Source organism: Cajanus cajan, chromosome 6, assembly GCF_000230855.2.
Source record: "Cajanus cajan strain Asha chromosome 6, NIPB_CcT2T_4, whole genome shotgun sequence".
NCBI classification, from domain to species: domain Eukaryota; kingdom Viridiplantae; phylum Streptophyta; class Magnoliopsida; order Fabales; family Fabaceae; genus Cajanus; species Cajanus cajan.
In genome coordinates, this window is record NC_138522.1 from 2,090,310 (window position 1) to 2,109,799 (window position 19,490).

A 19,490-nucleotide genomic window follows, 5' to 3' on the forward strand; every position below is an offset into this window, starting at 1 on the left:
TCCATAATTTAAATATTCAAAATTGTAATGATAAGCAAAACTTTGTTCGTTTTACATCCTTTAACTCGATCTCATCTTTATCAAATCTATAGCCTTTTGAATTTCTTCAAAAGTTTCAAAATGTTTATGTCATTTATACAAATAAAAATTACGATAAACTCAATTTTATATCTTTTCATAAAAATACATAAAAAATCATCGTTCTCTTAACATATATTTGTAAAAATTATTATACCACATCATCTATATTGTTAGTCCACCATGTGACTTAATTTGATTGAATAATTTTCTCAAGAGATTGTATCAATATTTTGGATATATTAAATCCTTCAAGGAGCTTTATATAAGCTTCACTATCAAGTGAGTCATGAAAATACTTGTAACATACATTAGAAGTAAATTAAGTTCTTTATGTATAACTTGACTAATTTAGTATAAAAAATACTTACATCCACTAAAAGTGAATGTCTATTTAAAATCAAGGTGAGATTTTTTTGTCAAAATCCTTGATTTTTAAGACATGTTTTATATCTCACAATTTCATCATCCTTATTTTATTTTTGCATAAGAACATTACACATGCAACTAGTTTTACATCTTTAAGTGTATCGACTACAAGTCCAAAATAATTCAACTAAACTATAGGTCCAAAAACCTTTTACTTTAACAAACAAGTTTAATTTTGCCTCAATTGAGTTTTTATATTATTTTTTTAATCATTTCTTTCTCAACAATCTTTGATAGATTGTGGTTCTTGATCCTTACTATTATTTATCATCTTTAGTACTACATTATATGCAAATATATCGTCAACGTTGGTTTTATTGTATTTTCATTTATGACATAATTTGAGATCTTTTTGTTTGAACAAATTTTAGGTACTCGAGTTCTTCTTGAACTTATTATTTATGTTAGAAAAATCTTTTGAACTTTCTATATCATTGATTTAACCACCTTGATTTTTAGCTTGTTTTCTAAATCAAGAATTTGTTATTTTTGGAACCAATAAGTTTATCACACTTCATGTGTATTTAAGACTTTTTACAATATTGTCCAACATGGGCATCAATTTTGTTGGAGCATTAACTATTGGTATACATGATTTAGCTATTCTTTTGGTTAAACTTTTGTAAATGAATTATTTTTTGAACTTTTGGTTCATATTGTTTAGTTTGAGGATCAATATTATAATTTATTCTAACTAATATTTTTTTTTCTAATTGCTTACTTTTTCTCCCTATTGTTGGAAAAAGTTATTTAAAATTAAAATTTGCATACCGAATTATAAATAGGATTTTTGTTGATAATTCAACATATTTTAATATAGATGTAAATTCATACTCAACGCATATTCTTAACCTTATTTGATGATTCATCTTGACATGTAGGTTAATAATTTAACACATTCAAAAGTTCTTAAATAAGAAATATAAAGTTGGTTACCAAAAATCAATTACAAATGGAAGAACTTATGATAACTTGTTGGTTTGATGCAAAATTATTACTATAAAATGTTAGATTATGTGTCCTTAAGTAGACATTGAAAGTGTTGATCTCATGGATAATAGTCTTGCAATTCATTTAGATGCTTAATAAATAATTTTGCAAGTCCATTTTATGTATGAACATGTGCTATAAGATGTTCAATATAAATTTCAATAGACATACAATACTCATTAAAAATAAGAGATGTAAATTCATTAACATTATCAAGATGAATCTTCTTAATTTGGAAATTAGGAAAATAAACCTTGTTAGATTAATTAAGGTAACAATCTCGCAAGCATCAAGTTGCAAATTGACAACAGACAAACATGTGACCATGTAGTTGATTCATCAATTAAAATCATTAGATATCTCAATGGTCTATATGGTGCATGTATTGATTTAGAAATATCACCTTGAATTCATTTTAAAAATATAAGAGTTTCCTTCCTAATTATCCGGGTGATATTAACTTCCACTGAAAACAATATAAGGACATAATAAATTAATATATTGATGAATCTTTTGACTCTTTAATAAGTGGCTAGATAAACTTTTAATTATTTTGTCATCACAATAAACTTTGGATGACCTTACTAGTCATGCAAAATAATAAATTTATTTTAATTTGTAAACTTCTTGTTTAGGAGAATATGTGTTTTAATTGTACTAATATATGTGCAACACAAACCATAGGAAAAATAACAATTTTTCCAACATGTATTTCTTATTCAAGTAAAATCTCATGATTTCAAGATATCTTACATTATCTTGAACTCAATAAGTTTCTACAATACTCAAAATAATATAATATGTAATCAACATGTAACCTTGTTTCTCTATGTAACAATATATTAACTCTTTAGGAGTCTTCAATTATTTTTGTAATGTCATATAACATTAAATTCTCACATTATTGAATATGAGAAGACAATAATCAATACATTTTACCATTCACTTTGGGGAATGAAATAGTTCTAGTTGAAATGGTCTCATACATACAAAAAATCTCCTTATTTTGTCTAGTCTTCGAGAGACAATAAATACTTAGGATATGCTACATTTTTCATATGCCAAAATTATTGTAAAAGTGACATTTCTATTTAAGTATCTTCAAATGACTATTTAATATAAAAAAAGTCCACTGATTTTTATACCATAACGATGTATATAATCTAAAAATAAATGTTTCACACAAAAAAATCATTTATAAGCCATATCTCAATAACACTTTACTTTATCATTGTGGGAAATGAATGACTTGGTATAAACTTATAATAAACATAAGAAAAACAAGTGATTTTTTTTTTTGTCTATAATGATTAATAACAAAATGATAAAATAATTTAAAAGATATAAAAATATATTTATGTTAAAAATAATGCTAAAAATTAGGAAAATTATTTTCCTTATAAATGTTGTATCGAAAAAAAATAATCATATTTTCTTTAAATTCTATTATTCTTGTACAAATCATAATCAAATTATAAATGTAAAATTCTAAGTGATATGTGTTGATCTCCATCAATTTAGTAATGATATAATAATAAACATATAAGATAACATATAACATCAATTCCATTAATTGGATTTGAAACCAGGCCCTTTAAGATTTAATAGCATAACACAAAGATTTGATCACATAACATGTCAATTATTTCAATCAATTCAGTTAGGAATGATATCAAGTTACAAATGTAAGAGACTCATTGGTTGATCAAGTGTTTATCACTAGGCCAAAAGTTATAGTTGATAGTCAGAGTGCAACATCATTGTTGGATCAAGTGTTTACCACAAGTGTCACGTGTCTCGATTGTGACTTGACCCACCTAGGTCTTCGTCACGGGACAATTGATGTGACACAACAAACAATCTCCCCTTCAACAATTGTTCCCGCTAGGAATCAAGCATGCGATCTTGACTCTAATACTAATTGTTGGATCAAGCGGTTACCATTAAGCCAAAAGCTATAGTTGATAGTCAAGATATAACTCTTTCTACTTAACCATAGCAACTAAGTGCCACGTGTCTTGATTGTGACTTGACCTATCTAGGCCTCCGTCACGGGACAATTGATACCACTTGACAAACACTTATAACCCCTTCATGAAATCACACATAAATCTAAAAAGGTTTATAGATCCCTTAACTATCTAAATTTCTTATAAGTGTCCCAAATTAACATCACAAATATGACCTTGTTAAAATCATTTCACTTCTAGTGGTATTCTCCCTTATATCGAAGAATCAAACATAATATAGTATATTTCTATCATATTTGTAACTTTATCTATCCTTTTCTTTTTCACTTTTTGTCTTATTTTCTCACTTCTGATGAGAAAAATTATTTTTTCATTTTCATTTTTGTACCATTTTTTCACTTATGGTGGGAAAAAATATTCTTAAAATTTCTCTATTGACAATGTCTTCTAAATCATTGCAAAATTGTTCATATAATTTATTTTCTTGATTTTGTCTTTAAGACCAATTGTATTTAAATAAAATTCACAATCATATGAAAAATATAAATATTCTATCAAATACATAATGTGAAGAATATGATTAGAGATAGAATGTGATTTTAGATAAAATTGCTAACCTTGAAATATGAATTCAAAAAATATGACTTTCTCCAAGAAATTCTTCACAACTTTCTCTTACAAGTTGTAACATAGATTGAGGAAAGACTATCGTACTGATAACGTGTTATGAAAATCAACATAAAGTCATAAATTGTAATATAGAAGCAATAGGGAAAAAGAAGAGAAGGTATAAAGAGAACAACATAAAAGAGAAAATATAGTGTTTTTGGTATTATTTCAAACAATGAGATAGCCTATTTATAGGTATAAATGGTTACAAATAACGTGTTAAGTCAAAAGACGATCTTAGATTCTTTAGCTAAAATGTTTTAATGATAACAAATACAAACACTTTATTTGAGAAAAGTTTTTTGAAATCACTCAATAAGACGAATGCTCTTTGTAAGACGAATGCATTAAGACGTCCTGATATCTTGATCTAACAAACAAAAATACTTCATCTGCAAGACATTTTCTCTAAATTAATATCATTAATGATGTTTGATAACTAAATCAATATTTATGTAAAATATTCCTTAACAGATCCAAGTAAAATAACTTTCATTGTACCTGCAATGACAAAAGAGAAGGAAGACATGTTTTACGTCAAAAAAAGACAAGCAAATCTCGTGAATCATGGAATTCTTTAGAAAAAGCTATTTTGAATTGACACACACATGACTTCACCTGCTCGATACCTAAAAGGTGATAAGTAGCTTTCTTGATCAAATGAGAAATGACTATTTGGTAAAAATATTTAAAGCACCAACTGACACTTCTCTCCATAAGGAATGAAAATTAAGTCAGACAAAGCAAGCCTGCGAGAGTTGCTCAAGGATTTGCAACGATCATCTTCATTGAATCCCTATAAAAGGAATTTTGAAATTTAGAAAGAAAAGAGAGATCAATTATTGTAAAAGAATATATTCTTTCATTTTGTTAAAAGTCTCTGCATTTAATTTGGTTATATCATGTCTTGATAGTAAGATAAAGCAACATAGTTACCCAACTTTTAACTTTTTTATATTGCTTTTAACTTGGAGAGGCTTGATTATACAAGAATACTTATTTGTTTAAGCTTGGAGAAACTTGACTATAAAAGAATACTTATTTGTTTGAGCCTAGAGAGGCTTGACTATAAAAGAATATTTATTTGTTCGAGCCTAAATATGCTTACTTGTAAAAGAATACTTGTTGGTTTGAGTTTGAAGAGGTTTGTTTGTAAAAGATTACTTGGTTGTTAAAGCTTGAAGAGACTTTGTGTTAAAAGAATATTTAGATAGTTGCTTGGATTTAAGATTAACACCTTGCATTAAGAATAACAACTTGAACAAAAATGGCTAACAAAATCAAGTTTATTCATAGAACAAGAGATTCTTAGGTGTGTGATTCAATTCAAGCTTCAAAAATGTTTTCCAACAGAGTTCAAAAACCAAAAATCATAAAACGGGTAATTAGACCAGATTAAGCATTAAAGGAATAATCAAACACAAGTAATGGAACTAAATATCATACAGATCTAAGAAGAAACAGAGTTAGTAGTTACAATGAATCCAATCTAAGAAAAACTAGCCGTTCATGGTGAGGGCCATAGCAAAAACAAAGAAGAAATTACACAATAAAAGAAGTGAAGACGGGCCCTTGTTCCCAATCAATCCAATCTTCAAATCTAATCTTCACGTTCTCTTGGAGTTTCTTTCTCTATTGGTGTCTCTCTCCCTCTTTCCTCTCTCTCTAATCCTTTATATATGTTTTGTCCAAAACAAGGGAAAGTTGGGATTTTTAACCGAAGGTTGCAACTTTGGATCCATGGCTACGGCTCTAGAATGTACTTCAAGACGAAGAAAACTCCATATCTATAGCTCTAAAATGGGGGTCGTAGCTTTGGGTGTCTAGATTGTCCAAAATGCTCTATTTCCCAAGGCTGGAGCTCTGGCTTCATGGCTGGAGCTCTGGCTTCATGGCTGAAGCTTCAACTTTCTAGAATACTTCTTTTTGGCTCAGGTTTTATGGATGCAGCTCTAGCGTTGGAGCTATAGGCTTAGATTTCTAACTTCATCAAAATCTACACAAAAGAGATATTTTTAGTCAAAGAACACTACACTCTTGCAACTTCTTAGATTAATTTGAATTTATCTATTTAGGGGGTCAAATGCAACCAAAATTAATTACATCATTCCCAAAAAGAATGTTAAATTAAAGATAAAAATATGTAATTTAGGCACTTATCAGGAAGTCAAAAAGCACTTAGGTTTAAGTCAGAAGTGACTTGGTAAAAGAATATTTGTATATTTGCATAAGATAATGAAACTTTGTTTAGTTGAATCAATAACTGGATGTAGTCTTGGTGGTTAAGACAAACACGTATAAAAATACTTTGTGTTTGATTTCTTATCTCTTTTTTTGCACTTCTTCACAAAGTTACTACTTCATTATTTTTGAAAAGTGTAGATTTTCGATGGACATTATTCAACCTTTCTAGTGTCTCTCTTTTTTCCACATAAGGTAATAATATTAAGATAAAATATAAATGATAATAATGAAACAACCATCATTAAATATTCATAACAATTTTTATGTTTAGATTTTTTTAGAAAAAACTTTTATTCCAAAAACAAACACAGTTTAGATAATTAAAAAATAGAGTCAAAGTTTCATTATAAATGTGTTTTATTTAGAAAACACACGAATATTATGTTAATAAAATTCTTATTCATTTAGAATTGCTATAAAACTTTTATTTTACTTTCTCTTTTAAACTTAACTAATAAGTTAAAATTACATATAATAAGAATCAACACTTACTTTTATGAAAAATATGACAACACCAATTATAACTCTCAAATTAAAATAAATAGCTTAGATTAAAATATTATAAATAAATTTACGACGTATCTTTATTATTATTGTCACCATCTTCTTCATTATTATCATCATTGCTATCGCCATAATTATCAACGTTGATGACAATGGTAGTGTAAGGGATAGTACAGGTGGTGATGTGAATAACATAACTTATGATTTTACATTGATCTACCATACTTTAATAGTAAAAATGATTTATTTTAAAGAAAATGTTATTTAATATAATGACCTAACTCCTATAAAGTGGAGATAAAGTGTAATAATGACCACTGATTGTAAAATTAATAATTAATAATATATTTAATTTTAGATTTTATTTTACAAAAAAATTATTTTATCACAAATCTTAATATAATTATGAAAATATGGATATTTTTTGTTTGCATAGTTGAAAATGATATAAACATACATAACGACTAATTAAATGTAATTACATAACCACAACATAAACATTAAACAATACTTCAATGCATAAAGGAACGTAAAAATGTATTGATCCCCATACCATAATCTTAATGCCTACTCCTTTCTTAAATAAAAATAACAATATTTTTTTTATCATATAAGTAAATCTCAACTAAATTTACTCTATTTAATACTATAATCTCCAAAATACTCCTTTATTTAATTGAGATTTTATTTTTCATGTTTCTTATTATTCTTAATATCAAATTTCAATGAAAGGTACTTTAAGAAATTTTTTTTTAAAAAAAAATATGTGCAATTAAATGATATTAATTAACTTTCTTAACTAACATGATTTTTTGTTGCTTTTATATGTATAACCCCATAGAATATATTAGAGTCAAAATAAGTTAATTCCCATTTTTCTTGGTGGCAAATAGCGGCTAAGCAAACATTAGCCAAAACCTTAAAGAAAGTAAAATAGTGATTTGATTCACAAATAAACAAATTAAACAAAGATAAATCATGGTGAGCAAAACAATTTGCTACTTGATTGACCTCCCTTAAAACATGAGACCAGAATTGCATCCTCACTACACCTTCCATCTATTGAATGGAATTAAAAATTTAGGCATATTGGTGATGATGATCACTACCATTGCAAAGAAGGTTGATCGCATACTTGGAGTTAGATTCCACAAAAAATATCGGTAAAACCTCTACTAGCTAATAACTTAATTTCCATCTTAATGGCTATCAACTCAACCATATTAATGGAGGACACATCAATCTTAGTAGAGAAACCAAATACAACAGTACCATGAGAATCCTTGAATACCCCACCACAAGTTGCATTACCAAGATGAATCATAGAAGTGTCATAGTTTAGTTTAATGAAACCTTCAAGAGAAGGAACCCAACTAATAGAGACATTGCTATCAACAACAAAATTTTGGGTCGGTAAAACCAAGGTGGCTTAGGGAACAAGTTGGATGTTTGAAACACCCTTTTTAATTATTTATTTTAAGGAATTCGCCATATTCACAAAATTGGAGAAAATGAACTCATTTTTATTCTTCCAAATGGTATTATAGGAAACTCCAAAGACTGTACACCAATTTTCCATAGAGTGATTTATTGAAGTCTTCAAATTAAAAAGCATCCACTCATACAATCCAAACTAAAGAAATTATTTGACAGATTTATGGAGTCTAAAGAGAACCAAATGTGTTTTATCAAGGAACATTGAAACAAACAATGTAAAATAGATTTAACATGGGAGTCGCATAAAAAATACACCTTTGAATTAGCCATTTGTCTCTGAAACCTAACCTGATCTACTAGCAAAACATTGCGAGTATATTTCCAAGAAAGAGCCTAATTCTTTTTGGGTCGTGCCATTTCCAAACAATTCTAAATAAGTGATCTTTCATTTCATGAACACCCAATTAAGACCTATAGGCAATAATAAATCTCCAAGCAAGCACATCATCAACATCAATAATGATAGGGACCTAAAGCGTAAATAATGCTACAAGTCGTAGGGGATAAAACAACTTGTAACTTTTCTATGTCCCATCTCCCATTCACATCAACAAAATCGGTAACCTTTGCTTGAGTATCACATTGATGGGAGGGAATCTGAGCTCTGGACAAAAGAGTTCCTTAAGAGGGAACCCAATCATCCACCCAAAATTTAGTAGAGCAACCATTTCCGACAAGTCTCACCAAACCATTACAAACATTATCCCAATTACTAGTGACCCCCTGCCAGAAATTGGATGCCCTAGCTTTCTTTTCTATCTTGGGAACCTGATCACCACCACACTTATATTTTGATTGAACAATAGATGCCCAAAGATCTGCCTTTTAATGATAAATTTCCAACCATCTTTAAGGAAGAAAGCTTTGTTGGTTGTTCTAGTTGACCTCAAACCAAAGTTACCAACCTCTTTAGGCTTACAAATTTGATCCCAGGCCACATGCAATATGGATTTTCTTAACTCTCTCGTTATCATCCCACACAAAGGGTCGAGATTTCTTGTTAATTGCATCACATATGGATACGGGAATAAGGGCTGATTGTATAATATGAGTTGGCAGTGCTTGTAGAGCTAATTTAGCGAGGGTAACTCTTCCAGCTATAGAAAACATATTGGTCTCTGCCATAAACTTAGTCTTTTGTTCACCTTGTCCGAAAGAAAACTAAAAGTTTGCTTGTTGACTTTATTATGTAGAATTGGAACCCTTAGATATTTACCAAGATCCTAGTGCATTGGAAACCACTTCTACTTTAAATATCATTCCTCACATTAGGGGTGTGCAAAAAATCCAAATTGATCCGAACCGATCTATAACCGATCCGATCCATATTGAAAAATCCGATCTATTTTGAAAAAAAATCCGAACCGAACCACTTTATAAAACCGGTTCAGTTATCCGATCCATTTTTACAAAGTGGATCGGTTCGGTTCGGTTTGGTTTTTTAAAAAAACCGATCCATATATGAGTAAAAAATGGATAACTGCACCGCACCGAACCGATCCAATTTAAAAAAAACCGATCCATATTTTAAGAAAACCAAACCGATCCACTTTATAAAAAATGGATCGGTTAACCGATCCACTTTTATAAAACGGTTCGGTTCGGTTTGGATCGGTTTTTTAAAAAAACCGATCCATGAACACCCCTACTTCACATGTTGGCAAACATTCTTAGAGAGAACAACTTTAAATCCAGTTGTGTGACCTCAACTTGGTTTGGTGTGGCTTTAGCAAACAAAAGAATATCATCAACAAAAGAAGGTAGGAAATAGGAGGGCCCCCTGTTTATTTGAATTGACTTCCACGCTTTTTTGTGAATCGCAAGGTGAACCAAATGAGTTAGGCATTCCAGGCAAAGCACAAAAAGATAGGGAGAGATTGGATTGCCTTGCCCCATTCGACAAGTGTTGCTACACTAACATATTAATCGTGAAAGAGAGTACATGCACCCAGTGACGAATCCAGAAATTTTAAATAGTGAGGACAATATTTATATACAAATTTTTAGTAATAAATATATAATTTTATATTTTTTGAAATAAAAATATATTTAATTATTCTCTACCAAATTTCATATTCTAAAAATATTGAATGGTTTTTTCATTTTCAACATCTTCAAAATTATTTTTCTTAATATAAGTAACAAAACAATTATTTAACCATTCATTTCTCTCATTAAAACTTTATCCATTACCTTTTGACTAAGTTTATTTAACTATAATTGACATGACATATCATGTAAACATACATATAAATTTGCTAATTCACAATTATTATATTTTTAAAAAAAGGAGTAAGTTGACAAGTTACATTTAGGTGCATTTTAAAAATATTATTGTTATAACTTGTTAATATACTCTTTTTAAAAGAGATGTATATTAACAAACATATACATTTGATAACTTACATCAATTTATTTTTAAGAAAAATTAAGTTAGCAAGTTACACTCAGATGTATTTTTTTAAAAGAAAAATATACTTCAAAAATAAATATTGATTTTAACTTTTTTTTTTACAACATAAAACACAAAAAGTTATGAAATACTTAATTTTTAACATGATAAATAATATATTTTATTATAATATATATTAATGAAATAATTGATATAATAAAATTTAGTAGGGACATTTGTCCCCACTTGATTGAACTTACATTCGTCCTGCATGCACGCATGTAGAGAAATATGTGAAAATCATGTTCCCTTTATATAATTAAAATTTCATTCCATTGTTCAAATTTTGAATAAAATGAATGAATTAATAAATAATAAGTTCATTTTAGAACATACTTATAATCTAGATTTAATAAGAGAAGAACAAATATACTAAATTAAATGTGATAAAATACATGGACAAAATTTGGATGCAATTTCATAGATGTTAATCTACAATTAAGATTAGAGTTTTATCTTGATAATAAAAAATTTATTAAATTTTAACATAGATCGAATTTTTTACTCAAATAATACTATTTAATAAAAAATTACCCAAATAGCAACTGTGCAAATTTATTTCCCCAATTAGCACCATTCACTATTCACGTTCAAAACGTGCCATTTTGATATCAGAACGGGCCGTTCTAGATTAAAAATAACACATGAAGAATGAACCAAAATGGGCCGTTCTGGATTCAAAATTAGCACATAAAAAGTGGAACTGGAACGGCCCGTTCTGAATCCGGAACGGGCCGTTTTGGCCTAAAAATAAATTTGTTTTGGTTCAATTTTCACTTATCAAATGCCAAAACTCAGAAACTACCATCAAATAATTAAATTTATTGAATATTAACATTATAAATATAACTAAATAAATTTATTAAAATTCAATACAATAATAAAAATCAATGGTAGCGAAAACTGATTATGTTGTTCTCTAATGTCCATCTCTATTTTAATCTTGTTGGACTTTGACCGACCCGCTAGGAAACTTGCCGCAATCACACCATATTACATTTAGTCTTACTGTAAATCTCCTAGCGGGTCATGCGAGCAAGGGATATAAACTTTCTAGAACTTGCCGCAATCATACCACATTTCATTTAGCCTTACTGTAAATCTCCCAGCGGGTCATGCGAGCAAGGGATATGAACTTTCTGGAACTTGCTGCAATCATACCACATTTCATTTAGCCTTATTGTAAATTTTCCATCGAGTCATGCGAGCAACATAATCAGTTTCCCAGCGGGTCGGCCAAAGTTCAGCAAGATTAAAACAGAGATGGATATTAGAGAACAACATAATTAGTTTCCGCCACCATTGATCTTTATTGCTGTATTAAATTTTAATAAATTTATTTAGTTATATTTATAATGTTAATATTCGATAAATTTAATTATTTGATGTTAGTTTCTGAGTTTTAGTATTTGATAAGTGAAAATTGAACCAATTTTTTTTTATGTTTAGGCCAGAACGGCCCGTTCTGGATTCAGAATGGGTCGTTCCGGTTCCACTTTTTATGTGCTAATTTTGAATCCGGAACGACCCATTCTGCCGTCATTCGTCATGTGTTATTTTTTAATCTGGAACGGCCCGTTCTGATATCAGAACGTCCCGTTCTGAACGTGAACAATGAATGGTGCTTGTTAGGGAAATAAATTTGCAAAGTTACTATTTCGGTAATTTTTTTTTAAAATAATATTATTTGAGTAAAAAACTCACATAGATCACCAACATAAAACTCTAATTTTAATTAGAAAATAATACGTACAATATCTATGAAAATTTTTGTCCAAAATACATTTGATTAAATTTCATTTCGTCTTATTTGTAAATCACTCAAACAATTCTATATAATGTTCATTTAATTTAGGTTTACTTCATATGTTTTTCAGCTTATACACAATATTTTCCAAATATTTCACTGTTTCAAACTTCTCATAAACCTTTCATTTTTAATCACATATAATTCTTGAAAAACACAAAAATAATAACGTTTTACGAGAATTGTTAAAAATAGATTCTTTGACATATTATTTTTAACACATTTATTTATATTGGTTAAAATTTATTAGAAATAAAAATTTATGAGTCTCAGATCTTATTAAATGAACTTCTTATGATTTATATTTTTAATAAATCTTAATCATACGAAAAATATATTATCTCCGTCCCACAATGACTCTAGTTTTAACATTTAAAAAATGTCTTAAAATAAACAATGCTATAATTTTCAAAATTAGTATTAATTATTTTTTCCTAATTTACTCCTTTATAAATTATTCAACCACTACAATTAAGTAATGTATTCATTGAAAAATTGAGTTATTTTAATAAAATTGTATAATAAATGATACATTTATTATTTAATATATATGTAGAAACTTTAAAATGTAATCATTGAAATGGAGGAAGTATTACAGAGTAAAAGAATTCTCTCTATATTTCATTTTATTTGACGTCTAAAGTTTTAACATAACACTTAATAAATATAATTAATATGTTTTTTTTTTTTTGGTTCGTCCCTGGAGTATCCACCGCCGACAGCAGTGACTAATCTCCTCGCTACGTTGGAGGCACATCAAAGGGTGGGATAGCTGGCCCCAAGATTTAACGCGGCTGCATACACAATATACTTTTAAACTTTTGGATTTTGACTAATAATTAAATAATACATTAATATTGGTTAAAAGTATAAAAAAATAAAAAAAAAGTTACATTAACATTGTAAAATGACAATCTAACTCACATAGGCTAAAAATTCTAAAACATCAAACAAAATGGAATATTGATGACACTGTCATTAGCTTAAATTTATTGAAAATCACAAAATTTTGATAAATTTATATCTCATTTAATGACTTTATCCCCTAATTTAGTGGTAAAAAAATTAAAATTTATTATCATTTTCAATAAATTTCACCGATAATAGAATGTTCTGCATTAATTGAGTATTGTAAACATTTTTCATGCTTCTTAATAAAAGGTCTATTTTTGGCTTGCCTCCCCTCTTATAAACTGCCTCTCTTCCTTTGAAGGAAAGTGTGCCTTCCTATATTAAGAGTTTGAAATATTTTCTAGAAATTTACTGGAAAATGTAGTAACACACTTCCCATGATTTCTAACGTAGCTTTTCAAAAAAAAAAGTTACTGCTTTTGTTGTTCAATTGTATGTAACCCTAAACAAAAAGAGAAACCCAAAATTAAGTGAAACATCAAAACGCCACCCTGTGGTTTACATGTTTTAGATAATGAGGCAAATTTGCCTGACCATTTGCAATTTTTCCAAGACTATAATATGCTCCACTTTGCCATAAACCTGACGCATTATTATTTAACTTTCCCTTCTTTAAATATGTAGTATAGCATTCTCATTAATATTGTAATATTATAATAAGTTATTTTCTATATGTTGAAATTTAAAAATGAAACAAGAAATTTCAGACTACATCTAAAAGACTCAACATCGGATGCAAATAATAACTAAAACAATTCTGACCATCTCGTTGATATAAAAAACCATGGCCAGCTAAAACTGCAATAATTCTCTGATATAAAGAATCGTCCCACTCCCACCGTCTCATAGTCTAACTGTTGAGTTGAGTGATGAGAATCCCAAATTTTATGGAATTGTGAGACCAGAAACTCCTCATTGTTGCATCTTTGACTCATCTTTTTTTAAGTCATCTAATATCCCATGAATCATCCTTTCCTTGTTCGGCATGACAGGGTCAGCAACAAATGAATAGTTCTTTTGAGATTTCGGCATCTCTTTGGAAAGAGTACCCCTATGAGATCTTGGTTTCTCTTTCGAAAGGGTACCCTCTGTTGACTCGGTGGATGAATCAAAAAGATCAGCCAGAAAAATGCCCGAAACGTCAACCATGTCTGACTTCTTAACACTATTATTTCCTTCCTTGTTGCTTTGCATCAACTCCTGACGTTGCAAAAGATAACTTTCTTGTCCATTACATTTTGACTTTCCTTGCTCTTCTGGGTGATTTAAATAAGAGCTGTCTCCTTCAGATTCAGAAGAATCATAATCTGAGACAATGGGTTCATAATGAGGACGCTTTGATGTATCCAGTTCTTTGGCTTTCTGACTTAATTTTGACTCCAGATTACTCTGGTTGTAATTGTTGACAGAAACAGGACCTAATTCCTCCCATGGAGATTCCATATTATTAACTTGGGAAGCTGAACCAGATAATTCACTATCTGAGTTCGAGGCTGCATGATCATTGGTTACTTGAGTTTTGAGATTAAAAGTTTCTCCTTCAGATGCACAAACAGCAGGAAGAGAAGGATAAATATAACTGGACTCTACTTTAACTTCCGGCATTATCCGTAGTAAGAATGCCAACTTTGAGTAACCAAGCTCCTGTAAATCAAGATGATAGCCATACCTATCAACAAACAATCTTGGGAAAGAACTGAAATTATATCCTTCTGGGTGTTCGCTCAATATCTCACTCACAAGTTTCTGACAATCATCTAATATATCATGCCTAAAACTCTCTGAATATGTAGTCTCAGTTGCAGTTGTAGAAACTCTAGTATGAGGAATACTCTGATTGTGTTTCTCCACATTATGTTCCGATGATTTGTCCATCTTGGACTGTGATGCTCTGCTCAGAGAGAGAGAACACAAGTCATTTGCACTATGAGATTGGCACATCAATGAGTTCTGAATTGGTTGAGTTAGCCTAAAAGGAAATATCAGGGAGGGCCTTTCCTCCAACCACTTTTTTTCTGATATTAACGATTCCACCAATTGAAGGATATCTTTTTCAGTGAGAGATCTAAAAACCAGGGGTCCATCCTTTTGTAATTTATGTGCCATATCCTCCCTGATACAAACAAAATGTAGAATAATGTTTTTAAGTAACTCTTAAACAAGTAGCTACATAATGATCATCATAAAATATCAAAATGGTCACACAACTTTCAACAGAAACTGTGATATAATTAATTTGTTGCACTGTTTTCCTATCTTTGGCAGTTGATGCTCGGATTAGAACAAGGAAATAATGAACATGTAGAGGTAAAAGTTGGTTATTATTCATCAAAATAGGTGAGTTTTTAAAAGATTTGTACAAAATTAGTGTGCACACTTACCTGTTTTTTGACTGGGAAACAATAAATAATCCTTTGAGCGTGAAAATAAAAGATTCCATGTCATTCCAAAAGGAACCACTAGAAAACAACTCAGGCTTTCGAGAACAAATGACATTCTGTTCCAGTTCTGATAACTTGGATTCTTCAAAATCACCAACACTCTGGACTGTCTGGTCTTGTTCAGATGAGTAAGAATCCTCAAAATGACTAACCACCTTGTTCTGTTGAGCACTTGAATCACCAGATTTTGCATTGCCTTTCCAAAATTGCCACAAGCTTCTGATCCTGTCAAAGAATGTTGGACCTTTCTGATAAGTTTCATCACTTCCAACAGGTTTTTTATCATCCAGAGAGTCATCAACTGTTAAAGAATATGGGCTGTGACAAACTTCATCAACCTCCTTTCTAGTTGGGTTCTCATATTCATTCGTTGCACTAAAAATTCCAGACTCATAATTTGCAGTACTAATGTCTTCCACTGCTATCTGATTATTTCCAGCAGAATGATTCCTTGAAGTCATGTATTTTACCTGAACTTTATGACTTGCATCTTCAGGCCCAATAACGTCATCATCAGATGAGTTTTTAGAACTGACTTTTAAGAAATCTGGCTTAGTTTTGGGAACTTGGTTGTCCTTGAGTTGTGATTGAATATTTGACAGTTGTTCAGTAGTCATATCTACAACCTTCCCACTACACACAGAAGATTTCTGCAACTCATTTGGAGGCTGAGGTGCACTTCTTTCAACCAATGAAAGTGATGATTTAGCATCTACATATTCTCCCATGTGTTTGACTTGTGAAGTGACCAGTTGGAATGAATTAGAATCCTCATCCATACTCCTTTCATGAGATGAGGCAGTTAACGGTGTCTCATATGCTTCTCTAATCTTATTTTTATCCTCACCATTTAGCTTTGGAGTTGCTGTAGATCCCTTCTCATCAATCCGAATAGCAGATAATACTGATTCTACAGCAGTTCCTGGGGATTCTGTGGGGACCAGACATACATGAAATTTACCTTCACGTAAATTCTTGAGTTTTACATGTGGCATTGATAATAGTAAGCGAGAAAATGTTTTATGTCCACAAAAGCTTCTACTGAAAGACACCTTACGTTTCTTCAATTCTGCACGAAGATCTACAATTGACATACCTTCTGGATGTGATCTCAATATATGCCAAATCTGTCTTTCAACTTCTTTTGTATCATTGTGTAAATCTAAGGAATGTTCATATATTTCCACTTTTTGTGAAGATGTGGACTGCTCATCAGCTGAGAACGGTTTTTCAAGAGCCACCTTATAATTTCCATACCAAGAACCAAGTAAACCATCAGGAGGATGGTTAAAATGTTTTCCAGAAAGATATTCCCCCTTTAATAATAAAGACCATTGCCATATTATAGTTGCTGCACTGCATAGAACTTCAGGAGCATTCTCCGATCTAGCAAGCAATATATTGTAATTACTCATTCTTAAACGGTGTAACATTCCTGCAAAGTCTCCATCACCAGATATCAGAAAGAGATGTGCAGGCGGAGGATTTTGAGTAACCCAATCCATAAGATCAACAAGAAGAAACCTATCGGCGCTGTTCTTTCCACCTGCAACAAAATACTTAAAAGATAATAAAATTTGAAAAGCTAAAGATGTATATGAATGAAACATAGAAGTACGAAGCCATATGGACTACGGATCACAAACACTTAAAATGATTTTCTGATTAACGAATTTTCACCAGAATATGTGAATCAAGCCCTACAACTACAACAAACGAAAACAATAATTCAAAACTGCAACCAGACAGACACACAGAAGCGAATATATTTCACCTTACTCTTTAGATTTTAGGATAGAGGCAGTTAAAAAACTAATTTTACTTATTTTTCAGAAAGTGAATTAAGAGTCCAACTCAACTTTAAAAAAAATTATTCCTCATTTATATATACTATAGTGATATCTCTATTTGATGTAAGAACTTTAACACAGTCTCATAATAAGTGGTCTGACAAGGCCAACAACAATCAATGTTCATTAAGTTAGGCTCTAATTTGCTCCAATAGTATCTTAAGAAGGTTTATGAGTGAAACTCAACTTTACAAAGGTGAGAATTACTGGCACTTGTTATGGGCATATCTTTAGTCTCTCCGGCACTTATCTCTAACCTTTGGTTGGAAGTAAATTAAAAAAAGGTAAATAATAATTGTAGATTTAAGTAAAATAAAGGGTGAAAGAGTAGAGACTAGAGAGAACCAGGAATATGGGTGAAATGAATGCCGGTGTGAGCAAGTGCGAGCTGGTTGGGTCTGGACAATTGCAGAACATCGCCGAAAGCATTGATTCGAAGAGGTCCCTTAATCCCATGGGCTCTGACAGCCTTGGTGATTGCTGGGGCCACATCCATGGCATCCATCCCCATCGGCACCTGGCAGTTCTCGAAATCCCACCACACCGAAACCTTCACATTTCGCGATTCACTGTAACATGATGACCACTGCCGCGCCTGAACCCCAACACCGAGCGCCAATAACTGCTTCTTTCGGAGAACGAGCCTCATCGCCAGATGGAAGGGTTTAGGACAAACTACAACCCTCCCTCATTTTCGATGAACCAAATATCCAACGCTTTTCTAAGAAAAGTAAAAATTGAAAATGTTTGGAGAGTATTGTTATTTTTTTTTAGTTCAGCTTGCCACATTAATTTATCTTACAATTAAAGAAATTAAAAATTATGAATCGATCGATATATTAATATATGAGTTAATCATTTATACATTAACAATTAATTATATATTTAATTGTATCATATTATTATAAACATATTTATTTTTAACAATGACATAACATAATTAAAGAATATAATTAGTTGATAGTGTAAAAAAAATTTATATTGACAATGTATAAGTAATTAAATTTTAATATAATAAATAACTTTGAGAAAATTTAAGAAAGACATGTTTTTAATTATTGTAAAATAAGTAAATGTTGATTTTATTTCTTGTAAAAAAAAATTATTATTTTTTTACACTTTTAAAATTAAAATTAATATTTTTGACCAAGTTTTTTTGTCAATTTGGACCGTGAGATTTACAAGTTCTGTTAGCTTTAATGTTGTACCCTTTTTATTGAATACATTTCCTTCTTTTACCTTTTTTTCTTGAGTTAATCATCTATATATTGTTAGTGTAAAATTTTTTTACACTAGTAACCAATTATATCTTTTAAGAGTTAATCACTTATGTACTGCTAGTGTAAATTTTTTTTACACTGACAACCAATCATATTTTTTAATAGTACTATATCAGTTGCTCATTTAATGAAATAAAAATAAAATAAAATAATTTAAAAAATATGATTGGTTGTCAATATAAAAAACTTTACACTGACAGTGTATGAATGATTAACTCATCTTTTAATTATGTCATGTCACGATTAAAAATAAATGTATTTACAGTGACATAGCACAATTAAAAGATATAATTAGTTATTATATAAAAAAAAATTATACCGGTAGGTGATTAACTCTTTTTTCTTCCCTCTGTCATTTATGTATGAG

General features: G+C 30.0%; 1 protein-coding gene across 1 annotated transcript; it reads right to left on the bottom strand.

Moving 5' to 3' along the window:
• Positions 1 to 14,129: 14,129 nt before the first annotated feature.
• Positions 14,130 to 18,562, bottom strand: LOC109796744 (uncharacterized). The gene is made up of 3 exons (XM_020356519.3): positions 18,189 to 18,562; positions 15,934 to 17,539; positions 14,130 to 15,665 (listed from the first exon to the last, which is right to left on the bottom strand). The coding sequence occupies exons 1-3, from the start codon at positions 18,490 to 18,492 to the stop codon at positions 14,465 to 14,467; spliced, it is 3,111 nt and encodes a 1,036-aa protein (XP_020212108.2). The 5' UTR covers positions 18,493 to 18,562; the 3' UTR covers positions 14,130 to 14,464.
• Positions 18,563 to 19,490: the final 928 nt, after the last annotated feature.